General features: G+C 40.2%; 1 protein-coding gene across 1 annotated transcript in view; it reads left to right on the top strand.

The window, feature by feature from the left end:
* si:dkey-256h2.1 (uncharacterized protein LOC337520 homolog) overlaps positions 1-25,717 on the top strand; it is a 203,331-nt gene that overhangs the window by 168,155 nt on the left and 9,459 nt on the right. Inside the window, exons 10-11 of the mRNA XM_063043813.1 lie at positions 9,629-9,755; positions 12,228-12,361. Of these exons, the coding sequence (XP_062899883.1) occupies positions 9,629-9,755; positions 12,228-12,361 (261 nt within the window). The remainder of the gene's footprint in view (positions 1-9,628; positions 9,756-12,227; positions 12,362-25,717) is intronic.

The raw sequence follows: 25,717 nt of genomic DNA on the forward strand, positions 1-25,717 counted from the left end.
ATGTGCTTTCACTTGTCATTTTAGTGAAAATCAGGGACACCATTCAAATAAATGGGACTGCACTGGCTTGCCAACAATTGACTAGGTCCAGTGGGAGGTCACCCAGAAATATGCATGGAGGTGTAAAGCAGACATCCCACCCTGCAAAAACTCATTTCAGGGAGGCAGCACCATCAATTTGCGGGAGACTCGCGGAACTTCCGGGAGAGGTGGGATGTCTGCAATAGAGTAGTTCCTGAGCAGCTAGCCGGCTAGTTTAAATAACGTTAGCTACACTAATGAACGAATGACACCTGTTAAACTCATCTCAACATGTCTTTTACAGTCTTAACCTACCATGGGCAATAGAAAAGTCACTGTTGCATATAGTGCAGTGAGCAACACTATCATTATTTTTGACCCCTATTAGGCAGGGGTACACTTTAGGGCAGTCTGGGGTGACATACGTTTTATATTTTCTTTTTTTGGAACACTCTGCCATGGCGCACGTGTGTGCTCTCGCTCTCTCTCTCTCTCTCTCTCTCTCATGGTCGCTCTTGCACTCTCTCGCTTGCTCGCCCTCAAAAAAATTGATTTCCAGGACATTGTATATAATTTGCAGGCATCAGGGAGCAACTATAAACATGCGGGAGACTCCCAGAACTTCTGGGAGAGGTGGGATGTCTGGTGTAAATTCATCAAGCACAGAAACAGGCCCTTTGGTCTGACCAACCATAGCGCACCCATTTAGACTTATCCTACTTTATTTTCCACACATCAACTTCCACTATGCACACAAAATGCATCACTCACAACTTATCTAATCATCCATTTATCATTCCTCGGTCCATGGCCCTAAATGATTAAGACCATAGGATATAAGAGCCATTTGGTTCATCGCCTCTGCTCCGCCATTTCATCAGGCTGATCCAATTTTCCTCTCAGCCTCAGTCTCCTGCCTTCTCCCCATATCCCTTCGTACCTTGACCAATCAAGAATCTATCATCAGCTGCCTTAAATATACATGAAGACTTGGCCTCCACAACTGTCTGTGGCAAAGAATTCCACAGATTCACCACTCCCTGGCTAAAGAAATTCCTCCTCATCTCCATTCTAAAAGGACGTCCCTCTATTCTCTGTGTCCTCTGGTCTTAGACCCTCCCACCATAGGAAACATTCTCTCCACATCCACTCTATCAAGGCCTTTCACCTCTTGGTAGGTTTCAATGAGGTCACCCCTCATTCTTCTGAATTCTAGTAAGTACAGGCCCAGAGCCATCAAAGACTCTTCATGTGACAAGCCATTCAATCCTGGAATCATTTTCTTGAAACTCCTTTGAAATCCCTCCAATTTCAGCACATCCTCCCTTTGATAAGGGGCCCAAACCTGTTCACGATACTCCAAGTGAGGCCTCACCAGTGCTTCATAAAATCTCAACATTACATCCTTGCATTTATGTTCTAGTCCTCTTGAAATGAGTGCTAACATCGCATATGCCTTCCTCACTACAGATTCAACCTGAAAATTAACCTGTAAGTAATCCTGTACAAGGACTCCAGTTCCTTTATACCTCAGTTTTTTGTATTTTCTCCCCATTTAGAAAATAGTCACCCCGTTTATTTCTTCTACCATGACCACATACTTCCCAACACTGTATTCCATCTGCCATTTCTTTGCTCATTATCCTAATCTGTCTAAGTCCATCTGTAGCCTCTCTATTTCTTGAAAGCTACCTGTCCCTCCACCTATCTTCATATTGTCTGCAAACTTTGCAACAAAGCCATCAATTCTATCATCCAAAGCATTGACATATAACGTAAAAAGATTTGGTCCCAACACACCCCTATGGAACACCACTAGTAACTGGCAGCCAACCAGAAAAGGCTCCCTTTATTCCCACTCTTTGCTTCCTGCAATCAGCCACTGCTTTATCCATGCTAGAATCCTTCCTGTAATACCATGGGCTTGTAGCTTGTTAAGCAGCCTCATGTGTGGCACCTTGTCAAAGGTCTTCTGAAAAGCCAAGTACAAAACATTTAACCAAGTCTCCTTCTTCTATCCTGCTTGTTATTTCTCAAAGAATGCCAACAGATTTGTCAGGCAAGATTTACCCTTGAGGAAACCATGCTGACTTCGGCCTATTTTATCACCTGCCTCCAAGAACCCTGCGACCCCATTCTTAAAAAAACATCTCAATCACTGAGGTCTGACTAATTGGCCTACAGTTTCCTTTCTTCTGCCTCTCTACCTTCTTGAAGAGTAGAGTGACACTTGCAATTTTCCAGTCTTCTGGAACTATTCCAGCATCTAGTGATTCTTGAAAGATCATTACTAATCCCTCTATGATCTCTTCAGCCAACTCTTTCGGAACTCTGGTGGGTGCACCATCTGGTCTAGGTGACTTACCTACCTTCAGACCTTTCAGTTTCCCAAGAACCTTCTCTCTAGTTATGGTAACTTTACACACTTCATGTTCCCTGACTCCTGGAACTTCCACCATACTACTAGTGTCTTCCACAGTGAATACTAATGCAAAATACTTATTCAGTTATGCCGCCATTTCGTTGTCTCCGTTTTCTAACTCTCCAGCGTTGTTTCCCAATGGTCCAATATCCCTCTCACCCCTCTTTCACACTTTATGTATCTGAAGACTCTTTTGGAATCCTCTTTAATATTATTGGCTCGCTGACTGTCATATTCCATCTTTACCTTAATGTTTTTTTCAGCTGCATTATGTTTAACTTTTAAAGCTTCCCAACCCTCTAACATGCCCTCTCTTTGGCTTTTATGTTGGCTTTGACTTCTCTTGTTAGCCATGGTGGTGTCAATCTTTCCTTTAGAATACTTCTTCCTCTTTTGGATGTATGATCTTGTGCCTTCCGTATTGCTTCCAAAAATTCCAGCCATTGCTGCTCTGCCATCATCCCTGCCAGTGTTCTTTTCCAATCAATTCTAGCAACTCCTCTCTCATGCCACTGTAATTCCCTTTATTCCACTGTTGTAGTGATACACCTGATTTTAGCTGCTGCTTCTCAAATTTCAGGCTGAATTCAATCATATTATGATCACTTTTCCCTGAAGGCTATTTTACCTTAAGCTCTCAAATCAATTCTGGTTCATTGCACAATACCCAATCCAGAATAGCTGATCCTCTGGTGGGCTCAACCATGAGCTGCTCTAAAAGCCATCTCATTGGCACTGTAGAAATTCCCCCTCCTGTAATCCAGCACTAACCTGATTTTCCCAATCTACCTGCATTTTGAAATCTCCTATGACTATTGTAACACTGCGGTTTTGACATGCATTTTCTATCTTCCATTGTAATTTGTAGACCACATCCTTACTACTGTTTGGGGGTCTGTATGCTACTCCCATCAAGGTCTTTTTACCCTTGCAGTGTCTTAGCTCTATCCACAACAATGCAACATCTTATGTCACCTCTTTCTAATGATTTGATTTCATTTTTTCATTCTCTTTCACAAAGAGGGTGTTCAATCTGCACATGCAGCAGAGGTAAAGCAGCAGCTTTGCTAATGCCATCAATGCACTCTGTGTTTCCATACTGCTGTGCACTTACGCAGAAGCTTGAAGAGTACTGACACAACTTGCAGCTAGCCAGCATTTCTGTACAGAACTGCTAGCTAATTGTCAGATGTAGCTCACTTAAAACAAGAGAAGCTCTGGGTGACTGCAGTCGTGCACCAGGGGTGTACTGGATTCATAAATGGGATAAAATATATGGTTTGTTTTCATAAATAAGAGATTTCAGTACTAAGTGGTCACTCAGCATCCAAATGGATTCAATGCTTGATCACCTATGTTGAGGTTAGTTTATAGCTGTAAGAATAGTTGCATTTTAATAAAACAACTGTCTACCTTTTAAAATAATCTTGCATCTGCTATGAAAGATACGAATATCTTTCTTGGCCCAATCTCCCTTTCATCTGCAAATCCAAGTTGTAGGGCACAAAAAATGGCCCTTTGACCCATCATGTCTGTGCTAGCCATTTCACCCCCACCCCCCCAATCGACACTAATCCAATTTGCCTGCATTCGGTCCATGTCCTTCTATGTTTAAACATCTGTCTAAATGCATCTCACACATTGTAATTTTAACTGATTCCACCTTCTCCTCTGCAAGTGTGTTCCTACTGTCTATAAAAAGATAACCTTCAAAACTCCTTTCTCTCACTTTAACCTATGTCCTCTTATATTTGATATCCCTACTTTGGAAATAAAGATTTTCACTATCTGTTCTATCATTACCTCTCAAAGTTCTACATATTTCTATCAGTTACTTCTCTGTCTCTTTTGCTCCAGAGAAACCAAACCCAGCTTATTCAAAGGCTTACCATAATTAAAGTTCTCCAATCCCTGCAATATTCCAGTGAACCTACTCTGCACTCTTTCCAGTGCAATGACATCTTTCCTCCAGTGGTGCAAGCAGAACTGCACACGGCACCCTGGGGGTGGTCTTAACCAGTGTTTCGTATAGTTGCCAGATCATGTCCTAGATGTGTGCCATGTGAACTAGAATTATACCTTCTGTGTATCCCCTTTTATCCAAAGTAAATCCAGTGTTTTATATCTGAAATGGTCAAAGAGGACTTATTCAATCTTAAGCTTTAGAACTTGAAGTATTGTGAAAAACAAAATAGGCAGAGGATCATATTTTGTGTGTCTATTCTTCAGCTTTCCTGTTCCTCACAAATAGTTACTAAGCAGATGAGGCTGGGCACTGAAACTGACTCACAGTCCCTTTGACATAGGTACTTAGGGGCTAAACCGGAAGGGAATTGGAATGACTTCTGTAATAGGAATAGAGGAAGAGTGAAAGATATTGGCGGAAACCTGAGGAGGCCAAAGATGCAGAGGTCCTGACAAGTTTAACAGCAGGACATCATTACATTTTTGTTTTCCTGCCTGACTTCAAAATCCGCAACATAAGGCTGTAGGCTCAGACTGTTGGGAATTTGTCAGGGGGACTTAAAGACTTAAACATAAGGCTTGTGGGCAGAGCAGTTTGATTACCATTAGTAGAAATAGGAAAAGAGAATTTGTAATTGGCACGATCCAGTAACTTTAGCTTCTCTATGGAGAGCAGGATGTTAAATGGTTGGCTTTTGAGTGTCAGTGCATGTTTTTAGGGGTCCAATACAACCTATAGCTGGCTCACTAAATACAATAGGTTTTCATTCAGCATGCTTTCTTCCATGTACAGACTAATGTGAGCTAAACAGATGGACAATATAAATATGACTTTATCATCTTGCTATTTATCTATAGTGCTTTCCGCCAAATTTCAATGTGATATTATGTAGTTGCCTATCTTTCTGTTATACTGCTGAAAATGTTGCATTAGGTAAATAATAAATTGTAGTCTGATTACAATAAGTGGAGCCATTGTTTAAAGGTCAGGAAACACTTTCTTTACTTCATATGCAGTGAGGCAGCAATGACTCATACCAGCTACCTCAACCCAGCCTGTCCTAATGGTATTCATAATTGGAGAACATTTTTCAACTTCACGAAGAATCAGTCTACTTTACTGAACCCCTGTAGCTACACTGACAAATGTACATCCTGGAATAGAATCATTGTGGTGTGTCAAGCCACTCTAGGTACATTTCCTTCCAAGCAGCAAAACTGATTCACAATGACAAACAAAAAAGGCACTTACTTAGTAATCCACCACATGATCTTTACATGTTTCCACTTCTTAATGAAAATGAACTCACCCTTACAGATATAGATTAGTTTTCAGCATTGCTCATACGTAGAAACTAAAGCATTAACTCTGCCATAACTTCACACAAAAATGGTGGAGGAACTCAGTAGGTCAGGGAGCATTTATAGGATGGAAGATGCTCTTGACGTTTCAAGCAGAGATCCTTAATCAGGATGTCTCACCCCGAAACGTCGACTGTTTATTCCTCTCCATAGGTGCTGTCTGACCTGCTGAGTTTTCCCAGCATTTTGTGTGTGTTGCTCTGGATTTCCAGCATCTGCAGAATTGCTAGTGTCTACCATAACTTCATTGCTTTTGTTACTTCAGAGTCACTTTGAAGAACAATATTTTCACACCCATAGTAAACATATTCAAGAGCCAATTCTAAATTAAGTATTCATTATGTCAGTGTTTATTTGTTGTTTAAACAACAGACTATATATGTGAAATGCTAAGATATTTCAAATTGCTGTTTTTCTATATTTTACAGTTTTCCACATTGCAACAGTTTAAAACTAATAGAATAATTGGCATTTTGATCTACAATATACCTTCCTTTAAGAATTCTTAAAACATAATAAATGTTAAATAAACTCCAACACCAAAATATATATTCATATTTTCAGCACAACACTACCGCTGACATTTATGCACCTGAATTTCTTGCAGCTGTTTTCCCTATTTCCCTATAAATTAATAATATCTGTACAACAAAACAGATATTGCAATAGAGATTCATATTGTTTTTATTCTACCTACACTTAGAACTTAATTCTTTAATCCTTCTTAATTTTCTTCAACCTATTGATTAAATTTTCCTGAAATAGGAGTTCTTAAAATTTGATGGTATTTTTAAAGTATATGGCATTATGTTCAGTGTTAATATACCTCATTCCTACCATAGATTATTTTTTCCTCATATGTACGAAGGTAATGCAATGTTCACCAAAAATACTTGCTCTTGTCTTGTTTTGAAAGTGTGATGGCTGTTATTAATCCACATGCAGCTTAATACTACCCACAACTTTAAGATCTATGTTAACTATTCTCCACCTACCTGCCCCAGATTATCAGCTTTGGGTCCCATGTATTTCTTGTGACAACACATTTCCAGCTATTTCCACAATTTGTACTAATGCACTGCACCAGGTTTCTCAGACTATGTCCACTAAAATATGAAATCTGCATTTCTAAGTTATTTTGAACTCCAATGTTTCAATTCTCTGAGCAGATTATTATTAACCAACACAATTTCAAAGCTACCTAGGAACACAATGCATTACTTTTGAAAATTGTTGCTGCTGTGCTGCACAAAAAAAAAATTACAGCCAATTTTCACTAAGTATTTTTATGTATAATTTATGACCATATTGATTTTTTTCTTGTACGTATTGATGAAGGAATGATGGCCAGGAAAATGGGAAAATTTTTTTTTTTTGAAACAATTCCTCAGTATCTTTAACCTCATAGGAGAGATTTGAGGCATTTGGTAATTTGATTTAATTTTTCTTCCAAATAATACACGCCATAGGTGCCTCACCAAAATTGCAGTCTAAATTAAGTGCAGAAAATCCTGGAAGCTCTTGAATTCATAGACTTCTGTGTCTGTGGTAAGAGTCCAAAAGTTCTCTTTAAAAGGGTGCTTGATATATTGCACTACTGTAAGTCAAAGTCACCTTTGATGTCGAAGCAAACCACACACATTAATATACTGTCAGACCTTAGACTAGACTTCAAGACTTACTTTTTAGCAAATATTTTAGAATTAATTACTTAGCCAAATCTACCTGGTCCAATAGGAAGCCTGGCTTAGTGGACAATATTAAGTGTGCTATGTAGTTTTTGAAAGGATTCCTGGGAATTAACTTGGCAAAGAATACTGTCATACATTGTCAGGTCTTTGTTTTTGAGTTAGTTGGATAAGATTAGGCAAATCCTCTAATGGGTAGATATCAAGTCCGAACACTGTCATGACATTTTCCCTGACTAGTAATGCCACTCCTCCCACTTTAATACCTTCCCCTCTATCATGTCTAAAATAAAGGAACCGCAGAACATTGAGTTCCATTCCCGTCTGTCTGCAACCAAGTTTCATTAATGGCTAAAATATCATAATTCCACATGCTGATGTATGCTCTAATCTCATCTGCCTTACCTGTATTACTCCTTGCATTGAAAAAGATGCAACTCAGAACATTCTTGAGCCCTGGTGTCACAGGTCAATAGGGCCGTAAAGAGAGCTTTTGGTGTATTGGTTTTCATAAATCAGTGTATTGAGTACAGGAAATGGGATGATATGTTGAAGTTGTACAAAACTTTGATGAGGTAAAATTCGTAGTATTGTGTGTATTTCTGGTCATCTACCTACAGGAAAGATATCAATAAGGTTGAAAGTGTCCAGAGAACTCGTTCACATTGTTGGACATTGTGTATGTGGAATGCTGCAAATCCGATTGACAGACTGTCGGGAGCAGAGTGGCCTCAATCGTAGCGAGGACCAGGCCTTAAGCTGCGGTGCTGCCCATTTACAGCTGCCCTAGAGAGCCGGTGGTGTCAGATTCACTGGAGTGCCAGAGGCAGTGTGGCGCGGTGTCCGTGCTGGAGTTGAAGCTGCCGCCCATTATTTGGTCGGCAGAAGACGAGCGGTATTGTATTTGACTGCAGACTGCTGCAACGTTCATTGACTCAGGGACATGGACTTTTGTGTCACTGTATTTTACTGCTGTCTTATCTGTGCTAATCTGCCCTGTGCTGTGTATGACTGTTGGTACTGTGTCTTGTACTTGGGCCCTGGAGTAATACTGTTTCATTTGGCTGTATTCATGGGTATCATGTATGGTTGAATAGCAATTAAACTTGATCTTGAAAATTTATGAGGATGTTGCCAGGACTTGAAGCCATGAACTATAGAGAAAGGTTAAATAGGTTAGGACTTTTTTTCTTTGGAGTGTAGGAGAATAAGGGGAGATTTGATGGAGGTATACAAAATTGTGAGGGGTAGAGACAGGGTAAATGCAAGCAAACTTTTTCCACGGAGGTTGGGTGAGACTGCAACTGGAGATCATAGGTTAAGTACGAACAGTGAAATATTTAAAATGAACCTGACAGGGAACTTCTTCACTGAGAGGGAGGTGTGAGTATGGAACGAGCTAGTAGCAGAATTGGTCAATACAGATTTGATTGCATCATTTAAGAGAAATTTGGAAAGGTACATGGATGGGAAGGCCATGAAGAGCTATGGACAAAGTGTGGGTTGTTGGAACTAGGGATAATAACAGTTTGGTAGAGACAAGGTGGGCCAAAGGGCTGGCTTCTGTGCTGTCATGCTCTATGACAAATAAAATAATTGTTTGAAAAAGGGTTAACATCCACTCCCTTCCACTATCATGATTACAGGAGTGTATGTGTCCCAGTGAGACTTCCTTTTCACAGTCCATTAAAAAGAGTGAAATGGAAGAACTGCTTTTAAATAGAAATTTGACTGATTCACATAAGAAACACCATTTACCAAGACTTACATTTCTGATAAATGAAAACTGTTGAAATTGGGATATAGAGTTGCTCTGCAATTGCCCTGTTGACAGAACTTATTTAAAATTTTACAAATGTGCCCTCTTTTCTGCAATACTAATTAAAATGAGGTCACATTTGAGTGGTACTGAAGTAGGCATCAGTGCAAAATATTCATTTTAAATGCGTTTCTGAGATAAACCTACAGTATAGTATATACTGTACTGTGTAATAACAGCATGGAAACACATTGATCTCACTGTAAATTTGGATGGCTATATCATAATGCTTTATAAATATAATTACACATTACAAATACATTTCACTGTGCAATAATGATAAATAAGTGAGCTGTGTACATTTGAATTTTCAGGAAATGCTTCTGTCTCATAAATGTTATTATATTTCAGGTTGAACTCTATGCTGTGATCACAGGTCATGGAAGTGATGAGAATGGGTGTGGAGAGTTCTGTGTCACTTCGCATCATTTTGTTATCAATGCTGTTTTTAATAATTCAAGAACTTTTGACAATGCTGGTGAGAAACTTAAATTCTTGCAGCATACACATTTTTATTTTAAATAGCTGAAATTTTACATTGAAGTTAAATGGTATGCAAGTTGGATCGGCTTAGGGTTGAAGCTAGAAAAGCACTTAATTTCCTCAAAGATTTAGTGTAAAGAAAGTATAGAGCACCACTCTGTCTCTGTTTGAGTGAGTATTTAAATGCATGCTCTACCAGAGGATGGTTAGAATTTAAAACTAGAATAATACCTTCTTTAATTTGTTATAGTTTATCTTCCCTATCACTATATACTAAAGAGTTTATATAAATCATTTTTATTCAGAATAATTAATAATCTGTCTAGGCCGTATCTTATACTGGATTTATAAAATAACTAAAGTTAGTGATAAAACATAGTCAGTCATTGGTTACTGGAATGTTGTTATATTGTATATGGGGTATGATGAATACTGGGATTTCCAACATCAATGAAGATAGGAGTACATTTAGTATGCATATAACTTTCAAAAAACTCACCTTGGAGGGCACAGCATATCGCTGTTCTACTACTTCCATGTTAATAATATCCTCATCTCTGAGACAGCAGTAAATTGGAAATGTTTAATAAATATTCTATTGTAATAGTGAGGGATTCTTACTTATGTATGAGGTCATTGAAATAATGCAAATATCTTGCTTGTTCATGTGTTAAAGATAAATTATTTGTTCAGTTCTATTTATCCAGAGAAGGTAGCAGTGAACTTATTTCTTAAACTGATCTGGTTTTTGCCATGAACAATTACATTTTTAGGACTTTGACTAGTGATGATGAATGAAAGGCAGATTATATCTAAATGATAGCATTGTAATTTGGAGAAATCCTCATTATTCCTCTGAATTTGCTGCTCTTATCCTTTGTACTTTTCAGAGCTTCGGGTGAGTAAGGTACTGTTGAGATAACCTGGATGATAAGCTACAATGCATCCTGTAGGTCCTGTGTTGGTGCGTGGCCAGGTGGTTAAGGTATTGGTCTAGTGATCTGAAGGTCACTAGTTCTAGCCTCAGCTGAGGCAGCGTGTTGTGTCCTTGAGCAAGGCACTTAACTACACATTGCTCTGCGACGACACCGGTGCCAAGCTGTATTGGCCCTAGTGCCCTTCCCTTGGACAACATCAGTGGCGTGGAGAGGGGAGGCTTGCAGCATGGGCAACTGCCGGTCTTCCATACAACCTTGCCCAGGCCTGCGCCCTGGAAACCTTCCAAGGCGCAAATCCATAGTCTCACGAGACTAATGGATGCCTATAAAAAGGTCAAACATATTTATCTGTAGTGATGGAGAATGGGTTTTAAGTCTAATGAAAAGGGGAGCATCTGAGTAAGCAGAACCATTCTGAGCTGTCATGGTGATGATGAAGTTTAAAAGAGTAAGGAAATAGGCAACTCATGAAATTCTCCTACTGTTGGTAATTGTTGTTCCATTTATTTTCTGGTTGGTAGTGGCCCCGAAATGTTAATGCTATCTATGTTGATGATGGTCATTAACTTTGTAAGGATTTCTCTTGTTTGAAATTGTTTTTACTTAATAGAGTGTTTTGTTTTCAAAATGTAATAATAATGCTTTTGGTTTTTAAAAAATCATGACTTAATGTGCTCTTAAGTTTTATTAAACTTTTAAGTATCAAAGACCAACACAAACAATCAACTGCATTAACCACACAGTTTTGACATCTTTTGGGTTTGGAGTAGCGGAAATAACTAAATGACGAAGTGCATCTGTGAGTGCAGTCATCCATCTGCCTGCAGTGACTGCTTTCTTATACATTCAGCTGCCCTAGAGTGCTGGAAGCCAGGTTTCTGCTGGGAAATTGCACTGTGTGCATGCTGGAACAAACAGTGCAGAATAGGGGCAGGAGGCAAGTAATTTCAGGGCAATAGGGGATTTGCCCATTATCTAGTAATTGTCTCATTGGTTTCTATATAAAAGGTTACACTGCACAAATGAGCTTCCTCATCTCTGAAGCAGGTCTCCAACAGTGACCATACTACAATAGTTGTACTACTTCAATAGCTGTAAGCTGTTTAGTAATGTCCTAAGGATAAGAAAGATGTTTAGGAAGTTCAACTTTTTCTTTCCTTCCCTTACCTTTTCTCACAGACTTAATTTGTTTTCAAAATTCAACTTATTTAAGAAGGAAAAATTAGAATAAGGAAAAGTGCAACCAGCCTTTTTGTTCATATGAATCTGTCTGTGTCATTGATGGTGGAAATTGTATTTGTATGATTGGACTTGATTTTTCTCTGTCAAAATCCCTAAATGAGATAAACGGAATTCAATATTCCACCATTGTGCATCATACTTCTTCTCTTCTAACATTTTCAATACATATTAAAGCTCTTCTGCAGGCATTTGTGATGAAATACACACCACTTGTAACAAATCTGATTTATAAAGCATATTTTTTCACACAATGCACAAAAATTAAATATCTAATATGTTGCATCTAGGCACTTCTCTTGGTTGCGCTGACAAGGTTTCAGGAGGTGTGGTCCCGAATGAACATGGTACATGGCTCTATGGCAGAAACGGCTGGTGCGATGGACAAGATGTGGCACCATGGATAAGTGATGTCACTAAGCAGGTAAAACATTAACCAACCACTTTGTCAGTGCAAGAGTATTTTGTAGGGGTGAGACAAGTTTGGGAATGGTAAAGGTGAAAGTAATTGCAAATATTCCAATTGAGTTGCAGTCCTGTCTTTGATCCCTTTCTGGGTTTAAATTTGTTATTTCAGATAGTTCCAGCTCTTCTCTGGTTGATAGTTAAGATGGATTCTGTTTTGTAGTTATAAGGAATTCATGTAGAGGCTATAACTTTCGCAGCTCACACCTGGCATCATAATCTAAAAAAATAATATTTAAGTCTAAAGAAAACTGTTTTGTCTTCATTAAACAAGGCAGTTTGAGATTGATCATGTGCATTAAAAAATAACAGGCCCATGATAATAAAATTGTGGACAATTTCACAATCCACATACTAACTTGATATTGGATTCTTTTTCCTCATTACAACCTGAACCAGGATACAGTCATTGTTCTATTAATTAAAGTCATTTTGAACATTTTCCTTTTAAGAAAATAATTTTGCATGTAGATCAGTAATTTTCCTTGTTCTCCATTATATCATGTTCCAGGAAATGTTTTACTTTCCTAGACGGTCCATAATTTTCTCCATGGAGAAGTTGAAAGAAACATCTCCAAATGATAATGGAGATATGCCACTTCCTGTGCACAAATGCAGCAATGGAACAGAGCCAGACCAAATTGATTACTGTGGATATAATTTTTTATAGAAGAAATTATATCTACTCAGGCGATGCTGGCAATGTTGGCAACATCTCACAGTCTGCAGCACATTTCTGCATCATAGAGTTTATGAAGGCTGCCCTTCAGGATAGCAGTCAGAACATGTAGGTATGTGAATTCACAAAGATTACAAAATCTGAACTATCAGCTGCCCTCACATTGCCTTTCAGGAGCCCCATGAGGACTTAACATTGTACAAAAGTACAAGTGATTTTATTCTTTGGATGTCCAGTTGGTCTGTGGCCATAGGCTGATTGAGCAGTCGATGCTCGATATATGAACAGCAGCAGTTGCTCTTTTATTCTGCAACAGTGTTCTGTGCCCTCTGTTTTTCAACCACCATGCCAGACCCAAATGTATTTATTTGGCATGATTCTATTCCAAAACTTAAACACTAGAGAAGAATGCTCATGGAATAAGAGCCACGCTGCTCGCCACAACCTAATTGAACCTATTTATTAATACCCTTAAAGCAACGTCTGCACAACTCTGAAAGGGATTTGCAGTATACTGCATACTCTGGTCACAAATCTGTGTTTTTCTTGTTTTGCACCTCTATTATCTGGCAATAATGCAGGGTTAGACATTGTCAGCAACTCAGAGTATGAAGAAAAGTAGAGTGAGAAAAGAAAGAAGAGATGGTGTTAGGTATCCCTTTTTCACTGAAGTGGTCAGAAACAACCAGACTACTGTACCTTCTTTCCATCTCATCTTCCCTCTGTTACTGATCATCTCAGTGTCTGCTTCATTACAAATACAGAAGACTGCAGCAAATCATTTTTATGACAACCTATGGATAGGGGAGAACCAGTGGGTGAAGTAAATATATAACGCCAACTTTCTATTCATGACAATTTGCTGTACCACAAAATCTTATGTTCTGCAATAACCTTTGATTCGCACATATCAAATGCCTGTATTATATATATATATAATACAGCAAATTGCCATGAATAGAAAGTTGGCTGATGAACTAGCAGAAAATGTGCAGAAAATGCTTCATGAAGATGAATGGAGTGCCACAGAGAGTGGTGATGGAGCCTCAACTGGTCACAATTTTAATAAATTGAATGGAGGGATCAATTTGTTAATGACACAAAGATATACAGTATAGGAAAGTAATCCGTGAAAAAACCATAAGATATAGAAGCAGTATTAGGCCATTTGGCCCATCAAGTCTGCCCCACCATTTCATCGTGGCTGATCTATTTCTCTCTCAGCTCCAATCTCCTGCCTTCTCCCCGTATCCTTTCATGCCCCGACTAACCAGGAATCTATCAACCTCTGCCTTAAATATACCCAATGACTTGGCCTCCACAACCACCTGTAGTAATGAATTCCACGGATTCACTACTGTCTGGCTAAAGAAATCTCCTCATCACTGTGAGGCTGTGTCCCCTGATCCTAGATCTCCATACCATAGGAAGCATCATCCCCAGATGCACTCTATCGAGGCCTTTGAACATCTGATAGATTTCAATGAGATCCTCGCTCATACTAATGAATTCCAGTGAGCAGAGGCCTAGAGCCATGAAACACTCCTCATACGATAAGAGGACATAAGAAAGATACAAAGAGGGATAATAAATAGATGGGTAAAAATCTGGCAAATGGAATAAAATTTACTAACGTGAAAAAATTGTGACAATAACTATTTGGAAAGTAAAAATAAGTGCTGTCTTGACTGGACTGAAATCCTTTGGTATCATAAAGGGGAATGCTACAAGTGTGGGGTTACAGCAACAGATGGATGAGCCTCCCACAGATCCTGCTCAACTCAACGAGGTTCTCCAGCAGACTGTTGCTGCGGGTTCCAGCATGTAGTCTCTTGTGTCTCCATGGAAGAAGTTTCTGCACCTTGAAAATCAGAAGAGAAAATGGAAAGCACAGCAACTGAGGATTAAATGTGGGCATTTTATCATTTTGTACTCTGCACAGCCAAGCCACTTGCCATGTTCTGCTTTTGTAATGGCCAGAATTCAGCTGGTCAGTGAAAAATCATAGACTGCAAATCACATGTACTCCCTGATTTGTGTTGCCATTGAATCAGGGTGCACAGAGACAAGGTAGGACATGTAGGGAAATATGTCTTTGATTTGCAAAGGCCCACTATAAGTTCCTGTTCGCCATTATTTATTTTGTCTATTTATTTCATAAATTATACTCTCTATCATGCAATAAAGATATCTTATTCAGTAAATAAATTCTGAAAATATTTTATTATATGTATGAGAAAATCTGCAGATGCTGGAAATCCAAAGCAACACACACAAAGTGTTGGAAGAACTCAGCAGGCCAGGCAGCATCTATTGAAAAGAGTAAACAGTCGACGTTTCAGGCCGAGACCCTTTATCAGGACTGAAAAGGAAGGGGAGAAGTCAGAGTAAGAAGGTGGGGGGAGGGGAGGAAGAACTACATGGTGGTACATGGGGGGTAAAACCGGGAGAGGGGAAGAGGTGAAGTAAAGAGCTGGGAAGTTGATTGGTGAAAGAGAGAAAGGGTTGGAGAAGGGAGAATCTGATAGGAGAGGACAGAAGACCACAGAAGAATGGGAAGGGAGAGGAACACCAGAGGGAGGTGATGGGCAGGTAAGCAGATTATGTGAGAGAGGGAAACAGGAACGCGGAATGGTGAAAGAGAGGAGGTGGGGGCAACTACTAGGTGTTCAAGAAATCGATCTTCATGCCATCAGGTGGAGGCTACGCAGACAGAATATAAGGTGTTGCTCCTCCAAGCTGTGTGTGACCTCATTGTGACAGTAAAGGAGGCCACTTTCTACTTTTTGCAGGGATTGCTCCCTTGATCACTCAACCCTCTCCACTAATCTCCCTCCTGGTACTCATTCTTGCAAGCAGAGCAGGTGCCGCACCTCCTCCCTCACTACCATTCAGGGCCCTAAAGAGTCCTTCCAGGTGAGGCAACACTTCACCTGTGAATCTGTTGGGGTCATATACTGTATATGGTGCTCCCAGTGTGGCCTCCTGTGTAGCGGTGGGACCTGACGTATATTGGAAAACCATTTCATCAACCATCTTTGCTCTGGCCGCCACAAAAAGCAAGATCTCCCAGTGGCTACCCATTTCAATTCTACTTCCCACTCTCATTCCAACATGTTAGTCCATGGCCTTCTCTACTGCCAGGATGAGGCCACATTCAGATTAGCAGAGCAACACCTTATATTCCGTCTGGGTAGCCTCCAATCTGATGGCATGAACATCGATTTCTTGAACTCCCAGTAGTTGCCCGTCTTCACCATTCCCCATTCTTGTTTCCATCTCTCACCTTATCCTACCTGCCCACTACTTCCCTCTGGTGCTCCTCCCCCTTCCCTTCAATGGTCGTCTGTCCTCTCCCTTCAGGTTCCCCCTTCTCAAGCCCTTTATCTCTTTCACCAATCAACCTCTCAGCTCTTTACTTCTCCCCTCCCCCTCTCCTGCTTTCACCTATAACCTACCACCTTATAGTTCTTCCTCCTGCCCCCCACCCCCATCTTCTTACTCTGACTTCTCCCCTTGCTTTCCAGTTCTGATGAAGGATCCTGGCTCAAAATGTCAACTATACTCTTTTCCGTAGATGCTGTCTGGCCTGCTGAGTTCCTCCGGCATTTTGTGTGTGTTACTTTGGGATTTCAAGCAGTGTTACTTTTATTACACGTTCCTGTCCTGAAATAATGTAACTATTACCTTGAGATGTTCCCTTATTAAACAGTTGCCTTCCAGCAGCATAGCAAATCAACTACAATAAAATATTGATTAGACTTGTGTTTTCACCAAACACGCCAACTGAAAGGATGTTCTGTTATAGTTCCTTCAGGATTTTAAATTACTTCGCTAATTTTGTACCTCAAGTTTCCTCAGTGGATATAATGTCTATAAAATATGGATTGCATATCATCGTTGCACTCTTAGACCCTGTAGGACCACATCATTATTTCTAAAGTAAAGATCGTACTCCTCTGACTGTGTTGTGTCTGTAAGGGAAACAGTCATTATAGGTTCATCTTTACACCATAAAACCTTGTAATTGTTTGCAGTTTGGATTTCAATTCAAAATGTGAGTAAGTAATTGCTTCAGGATATGCCACTTGGAGTCTTGCATCTGCTAGTCTATTCCCACTGGAATAGGGTACAGTACAAGACTATACTATATTTATATTTGACATTTACAGGCGCTCAGCAAATCTAGTGCTATCCAGTAACGATAGAGGCAACATATTAAAGAGGGGATTTGTGTAGAAAACAAATTCACAACAGATGCTCTTTGTTTTGTGAATTTTGTGGATGCAAATTGTTTCTGAATTCAGTGGCAAAATTAATAATATGTGCCTGCAATGCCTAAATTTCATAAATTTGTATAAAGTGCCTAATCTGTGTAACATTTAATCTTAAGAGTGTGCCTTAATTGGGCATGGGTGGAAAATAGGTGGTGAAATAATCATGCATGATTAGTACACTCCTGTTTGTTCCGGTGCAGCATGTACTGGCCATCTGTCAGTACAAATATGCTATATATTCCTTCGGTGCATAAAGTAAGTTCCTTTTTCAAAGAGTGGCTAGCACCTGTCCTGTTCACCAATTATTAAAATCAGCCTCCAGTTCTCAAAGAAAAGGCCATTTCTGACCAGAAGTTGAAGCCATACCAGAATCAGGATGCCTAGGACAAGCAGCCACTCTCTTTCTTTGTAATTTGACTTGGTAGGCATTGATGGTCAAGACAGAGAGAAGAAATAAGGTCCTCCACCTACAAAGAACTGAGTGCTCACCAAGCACATCAGGAAGCAGCAGCTGGAGAAGCTAGATTCTGAAATAAAAACAAGGAGTCAAACCTCAATGGCATGGATGTAGTGCCACAAGAAACACATGATTTCATATAATTGGTTAGTTTGTTGGTCTCTGATAGCACATTTCATTAGTTGCTCAGGAAAGAGTATGTAGAAACTAGAAGTAAAAGTACGTTGACCTGTTAAAACTGTAATAAAAAGAGATAAATTTTCTAAATAACATTTGATGGAAAGAGCCCATCCAAAAGGTGAGACCGAAGCTTTGGAGTTCTGCAATATCTAGTTGTGAATGATAAAATTATTCAGATGGTTAGGTAGAATTTCTGGAGAGAGAAATTGTGTTAATGACTCAGATTGCTGAGCTCTGACATCAAGGACCACTGTGGACATCAAAGGAAAATATTACAATGCATGGAGGTGATCTTGCGTGTGCTAAAGTGTTTGTGGTTGTGGCATCTACAAGTCTGCTCAGGGCAGAGTTTTAGATGCAACAGTCTTCAACTACCTCAGTAGTGCCCTTCTTTTCATCTTAACAACAGAAGTGGAGCTCTTGCTAATTTTTATTAAATTTTCTGAATCAGAGTATTACTGTCAAGTCCAGCAATTATTACCTTGGAGAAGGTCTGGTGACCTGCCTTCATAAACAGTGACAGTCCTTTTGGTGAAGATACACCACAGTGTTATTGAGTAGAGTTTCAGGATTTAGACCCAGCAATGATTAAGGATGGTGATGTATTTCTGACTTAGGATGGTGTGCAACTTGGAGAAAATGCAGATGATTGTGTTCCTAACCATAGCTCTATTGGACTACTCTTCAGCTTTACAGGACACAAATATTGCCTCCATATTTACCTTATATGATTTTGTATCATCTTTGAAATTTTACTGAATCTTTTCATTGTTTTTATTAAAATAATTTTCCTTATAATTGAAATAGTAATTATTGATCCCTATTCCCCCTCGTTATTATTAAAATATAGAGTCATAGAGAAATACAGCAAAGAAACAGGCGCTTCAGCTCACCTAGTCAGTGCCGAAACATTTACATAGTCTAGTCCCATTGACCTGCACCCAGACCGTAGCCCTCCATTCCCCATGTTCCCATCCAAACTTCTCTGGAACCTTGAAATCAAAATAGCATCTACCACTTGTACTGGCACATTCTCACCACCCTCTGAGTAAAGAAGTTTCACCTCATGTTCCCCTTAAGTATTTAGCTTTTCACCTTAACCGATGACCTTTAGTTGTAGTCTCACCCAATCTCAGTGGATAAAGCCTACTAACATTTACCCTATCTATACCCTCTATAATTTTGTATATCTGTAACAAATCTCCCCTCAATCTTCTGTTTTCCAGGGAATAAAGTTCTAACCTATTCTATCTTTCTTTAGTTACTCCAATCCTGGCAACATCCTTGTAAATTTTCTCTGTATTCTTTCAATCTTATTTCCTGCAGGTAGGTAACCAATACTCCAAATATCTTATACAACTTCAACATAGCATCCGAACTCCTATACTCAATACTTTGATCTATTGAGGGCAATGTGCCAAAATCTTTCTTTCTGACCCTATCTAACTGTGATGCCACTTTCAATGAATTAATGGACCTCTCTTCCCAGATCCCTTTGTTTTACTGCACTCCGCAGTGCCCTATCACTCACTGTGTTAGATCTACCCTGGTTGGTCCTTCCAACACCTCACACTTGACTGCATTAAATTCCATCTGCCATTTTTCAGCCCATTTTCCCAGCTTGTTCAGATCCTACTGCAAGCTATGATAGTCTTCCTCGCCGTCCACTACGCCCCCAATCTTGGTGTCATCTCTAAATTTGCTTATCCAGTTTACCATACTATCATCCAAATCATTGATACAGATGACAAACAACAGACCCAGCACTGATCCCTGCTGCACTTCACTAGTCACAGGCCTCCAGTCAGACAGGCAACCATATACTACCATTCTCTGACTTCTCTCACAAAGCCAATATCTAATCCAATTTACTACCTTGTCTTGAATGCCAAGCAACTGAACCTTCTTGACCAACCTCCCATGCAGGACCTTATCAGATTTCTTGCTGAAGTCTATGTAGGCAACATCTACTGCTTTGCCTCCGTCAATTTTCCTAGTAACATCCTCAAAAAACTCTATGTTTGGTTAGATACAACCTACCATGCACAAAGCCATGCTGATTATCCCCAAATCAGTCCCTGTCCATGTGATAGGCATTTCTGTGATTTTACCTATCTTTGAATTTCTTTCACTATCTATCATTGACTGACAATTACTAAATTTAGCACAGATCTCCATGTTCTTTAGTGGAACTTTAACACTTCTGAATATTCAAGTGTACACACCTCATGAAGTATTAGATCTGCATTTCAGAGAATGAAGAAACATGTACTGTATATGTGGAAACTAATTCCGAATTGTAAGGCAAATTTCTAAAAGCATAAAGTAAATGTTTCACGTAATCATGTACCATCCTTTTCATATTCAAGTAACGAAGGTTTTTTTCCCATAAGCTCTTTACGTTTGCATTATATTATAAGTTTTATTTTATCAACGGCAATTGGTAAAATATGCGGTGGTAATATTAAAATGTTAGTGCCATTTAGGAGTAATTGTATCAAGTAATACTTGATTGATAAATTGAATTTTAAAATTCTGCTGGAATCAATTCCTTATGTGCATTATGTCTGGTTTTAGGGCACATCATTGCATCTTTTTAGATCTTTTAAAATGGATTAGCTGCTTTGTAATAGAAGTAATTGCTGGGTAGGCAGTGAGGGTCAAAGTGATGTCAAGTAACTGAAAGCATTTTTGTAATGGATGCATTTCAATTTTAGTTCCTACTACATGCATTAAGATGAACAACTGTGATTGTTGGTTTATTGTGTCAAGTGTTGCCATTCTACAGAGAAAAGATGGAATTTAAATCATACTTGGTAGTTAAAGACAGAATGAATAGAAATATCATGTGAAAGGATCTGTATATACTGTATATTCAAGTTACGATATCTGTTAGTACTGCTCTGATTGAAATGTTGCTGTTACTGTGAGTTTAAAAATTAACTGAGGGACACAGTTACTAAAATCTATGTAATGCTAAAACTTTTTTTGCTGTGATAGATTAAGAAAGGCTTTACATTAATTTTAATTTATTACAACTTATTACATGTAACAATTCATTGCTTTCTATTCCACAATGTTTGAAAAATATTGGGCTGAATCTTGTGAGTAAGTGCTATCAGTTCACAGCAAACATCCAGCATTAAAGCTGGAATTGCAAACAACTGTGGGGCTTGGATGCTCAGGTATCCAAATTTGCAGAAGTTAAACTTGCTGACTAGCTGCTGCAGATAAATCTGCCAGTTTGCTCATAGAAGGTTCAGCAGGGAAACACAAACTTGCTAAGATTCCATTACAGCAGCGGTTCCCAACCACCGGGCCGTGGACCGGTACCAGGCCACAAAGCATGTGCTACCAGGCCGCAAGGAAACTATATGCTTTGGCGATATGAGTCAGTTGCACCTTTCCTCATTCCCTGTCACGGCCACTTTTGAGCCATTACGCACGCGAGGTCATTATGCACGCGTCATCCATGTCAGCGCGGGAAGGAGATCAACTCCTCGAGCTTGCAAATTACGGCGGGCTGAAAAGTATGTTTGATGTAACATCTCTGTTGGCATTCTGGATCAAAGTCAAGGCTAAATATCCTGAGATAGCCACGAAAGCACTGAAAACGTTGCTTCCATTTCCAACGTCTTTCTGCGAAGCGGAGTTTTCTGCAATGAATGCAACAAAAACTAAATTGTGGAATAGACTGGATATACCCCCTTCGAGTATCGCCATCTCCCATCACCCCTCGATAGGACCGTCTTGTTGCAGGAAAACAAGCCCAAGGCTCCCACTGATTCAGCGATATTGGTGTGTTGCAATGATTTTATATGTTCACATGGGGAAAATATGCGCTGTGTGTTTAATATCCAAACATTACTTAAGATGTTATGATGCTATTGACTTACTTATATAACCATATAACAATTACAGCACGGAAACAGGCCACCTCTGCCCTTCTAGTCCGTGCCGAACGCTACTCTCACCTAGTCCCACCGACCTGCACTCAGCCCATAACCCTGAATTCCTTTCCTGTCCATATACCTATCCAATTTTTCTCCAAATGATAATATCGAACCTGCTTCTGCCACTTCTACTGGAAGTTCGTTCAACACTTACTTCAAGCTCCCCTGATAATTGTCTTATCACTATATTCATGCGAGGAAATTATGCACTGTGTGTTTAATATTAAATTCGTTAGATAATCCCTTTTAGAAACGAAATTGAGTGTATTAGCCACATATCAACTATATTCCGGTCGTGATTAACACCCGCCCCCCCCCCGAACAGAATCGCCAAAAACGATTTGCTGGGGAAAAAATCGGCAGGTCACGATGTGCATGCGCACTGGTGCCTGCACAAGGCTTCATGGTCATTGTAGTCTTTTTTGGGGTAAACACAACGTATTTGACTGCTACTGTCATCCGTTGGCAACCCTACCCACCCCCCACCCCCCCCACCGGGTCGGCTGGTCCACAAGAATATTGTTGATATTAAACCGGTCTGCAGTGCAAAAAAGGTTGGGGACCCCTGCATTACAGTTACTGTGGGAAATTAGCTCATGGATTCTGCTCTAGATTAAGATTTCCATGCCCATTCATTTGAACAGAGATTTTGCAGTTTCATGGACAGGAAGGTAAGAATTTAGACAAAACAATAATGATTTTATTTTACTGTTAATAATTCTGAGCACTTATGAATGACATAAATTCAGAATTCTTCCAAGACTGAGGTGACAAAGTTTTTGATGATATTCTTGGCCAGTTTCTTCCAATTTATCTTCCAGTAAGATGGAGGTGCGCTCAGATACCTCAGCTTTAATGGGGCCAACCAAAGGTGTTATTTTATTTATTTTAAACTTATTTTTACAATCGCAAGACCCTGTTGGACATTAAGAACTTCAAGTACTACAGGGTGTGCCCATCAGCGAGTTGCTCATTGGTGAAGGAGCTGGACTTGGTGCAGACCATGTAGCTACCTGCTCCAGAAAGGCATTAGAGTTGTTGTGCGAAGACCATGTGCATTCTTAACAGCAAGTAATTGTCCTTGACATTTTTCTTGCAATGGCAAGACCCTCTTAGACATTGTTAATGTAAAATACTGAAGGAGTTGGACTTGGTGTGGATCCTGCTGCTGCCTGTGTTATGAGGTGTAGGTGCACGAAAGTGGTATGCAGTCTATCAATGAATGATCATCTTGGTCACTTTTCTTGTGATAGCAAATCCCGTTTGCTGATTTGTTGACGACCGGCAGTGGAGCTGCTTAGTCGCAGCTGTGGTGAGGACCAGGTCTCTAGTCATGGTGCTGCCCATTTGTGGCTATCCAGTGGGAAGGCGCCTGAGTTGGTGTGCTCTACTGAAGTGCCAGAGGCATTATGGCACGGCATACATGTTGGAGTCAGTGCTGCCCCTCCCAGTGTTCACTCGACAGAAAATAGGATGTATTGTGTTCGACTGTAGACTGTTGCAAAATTCATGGATTCAGGGACTTGGACTGTAATATTTTTGTATGACTATCTTACTGCGTTTGTGTGCCTTCTGTTGTGTATGACTGTTGGTATTGTGTGTTGCAGCTCGACCCTAGAGTAACGCTGTTTTGTTTGGCTGTATTCATGGCAGAATGATTTGTCCTGTATTTCGAAACACGATCAGCTTAAGCACCTCCAGGGACAAGCACAGAGTGCACTGCGCAGAATGCAGGATGCATGGTGGGAGAGAAAAGCGGAATAAGTTCAGTCCTACACTGACACAAAACTCTGGAAGATGTACTTCTGGGTCATCGAAGCAGTCTATGGACCATACAAACCAAATCGCCCTCTTATCAGCAGATGGTAAAACCCTGCACAGGGCAAGGAATAACATAACAAGGGCTGGAGAGAACACTTCAGTAGCCTACTCAGTATGTTGGGTACTGTAGATCAAATCATGCTTGATCAAATCCCCCAGAAACCTGTTATTGACACCCTGACCTACCCTGGATGATATCAGGAAAGCTGTTTCTCAGACAAACTCTGGTACGGTCCCTGGGAGGGATGGAATTCTGAACAAGCTCTAAGTCAGCAGGCCCACTAGCACTCACAATGTTTCATGACGACCTGATGAGCATATGAGTGGAAGAAAACATGCCTGAGGACTTTAGGGAGACACCATAATTGTTCCACTGTTCAAGGGCAAAGGTAGCAGAGCTCACTGCGACAACTACTGAGGCATATCTGTTGGGGGGAAAATCTTAGCTCGCACCATCTTAACCGCTTGATCACCAACATACCAGAGGCTTCCTGAAGCACAATGTGGCTTTCGACCAGGCCATAGTACTATCGACTTGGTTTTTACCATTCACCAGATTCAAGAAAAGTGTATTGAACTTTATATTAATGACTTGGATGAGGGAATTAAATGCAGCATCTCCAGGTTTGCGGATGACACGAAGCTGGGTGGCAGTGTTAGCAGTGAGGAGGATGCTAAGAGGATGCAGGGTGACTTGGGTGAGTGGGCAAATTCATGGCAGATGCAATTTAATGTGGATAAGTGTGAAGTTATCCACTTTGGTGGCAAAAATAGGAAAACAGATTATTATCTGAATGGTGGTCGATTAGGAAAAGGGGAGGTGCAACGAGACCTGGGTGTCATTATACACCAGTCATTGAAAGTGGGCATGCAGGTACAGCAGGCGGTGAAAAAGGCGAATGGTATGCTGGCATTTATAGCGAGAGGATTCGAGTACAGGAGCAGGGAGGTTCCTACTGCAGTTGTACAAGGCCTTGGTGAGACCACACCTGGAGTATTGTGTGCAGTTTTGGTCCCCTAATCTGAGGAAAGACATCTTTGCCATAGAGGGAGTACAAAGAAGGTTCACCAGATTGATTCCTGGGATGGCAGGACTTTCATATGAAGAAAGACTGGATGAACTGGGCTTGTACTCGTTGGAATTTAGAAGATTGAGGGGGGATCTGATTGAAACGTATAAGATCCTAAAGGGATTGGACAGGCTAGATGCAGGAAGATTGTTCCCGATGTTGGGGAAGTCCAGAACGAGGGGTCACAGTTTGAGGATGGGGGGGAAGCCTTTTAAGACTGAGATTAGGAAAAACTTCTTCACACAGAGAGTGGTGAATCTGTGGAATTCTCTGCCACAGGAAACTGTTGAGGCCAGTTCATTGGCTATATTTAAGAGGGAGTTAGATATGGCCCTTGTGGCTACGGGGGTCAGGGGGTATGGAGGGAAGGCTGGGGCGGGGATCTGAGTTGGATGATCAGCCATGATCATAATAAATGGCGGTGCAGGCTCGAAGGGCCGAATGGCCTACTCCTGCACCTATTTTCTATGTTTCTATGTTTCTATGAACTGAATTTTCAACTACTTACTGTCTTCGAAGATCTAACCAAAGACTTCGATATAGTCAACAGGGAGTCCCTATGGTGAATACTGTCAAATCTTGGGTGCCTGCACAGATTTGTCAATCTCATCCATCTCCTCCACAATGATATGAGTGGCCTTGTTCTGTCAAATGGAAGACTGTAACCATTCAGTATTTCAAGTGGTGTGATGCACGGGTGTGTACTGATGCCCGTACTGTTTAACCTGTTCCCAACATGCGTACTTCTCCACGCATTTGGTACCAATACAATGTGGGATTATACATAAGGTACCCGATGGATGGATAATTTTTTGACTTGTTTTGCTTGAGGAGCCATATGAAAATAATCGGTAATCTCATTCAAGAAGCCCTATATA

This window comes from Mobula hypostoma, chromosome 3 (genome assembly GCF_963921235.1).
Source record: "Mobula hypostoma chromosome 3, sMobHyp1.1, whole genome shotgun sequence".
NCBI lineage: Eukaryota > Metazoa > Chordata > Chondrichthyes > Myliobatiformes > Myliobatidae > Mobula > Mobula hypostoma.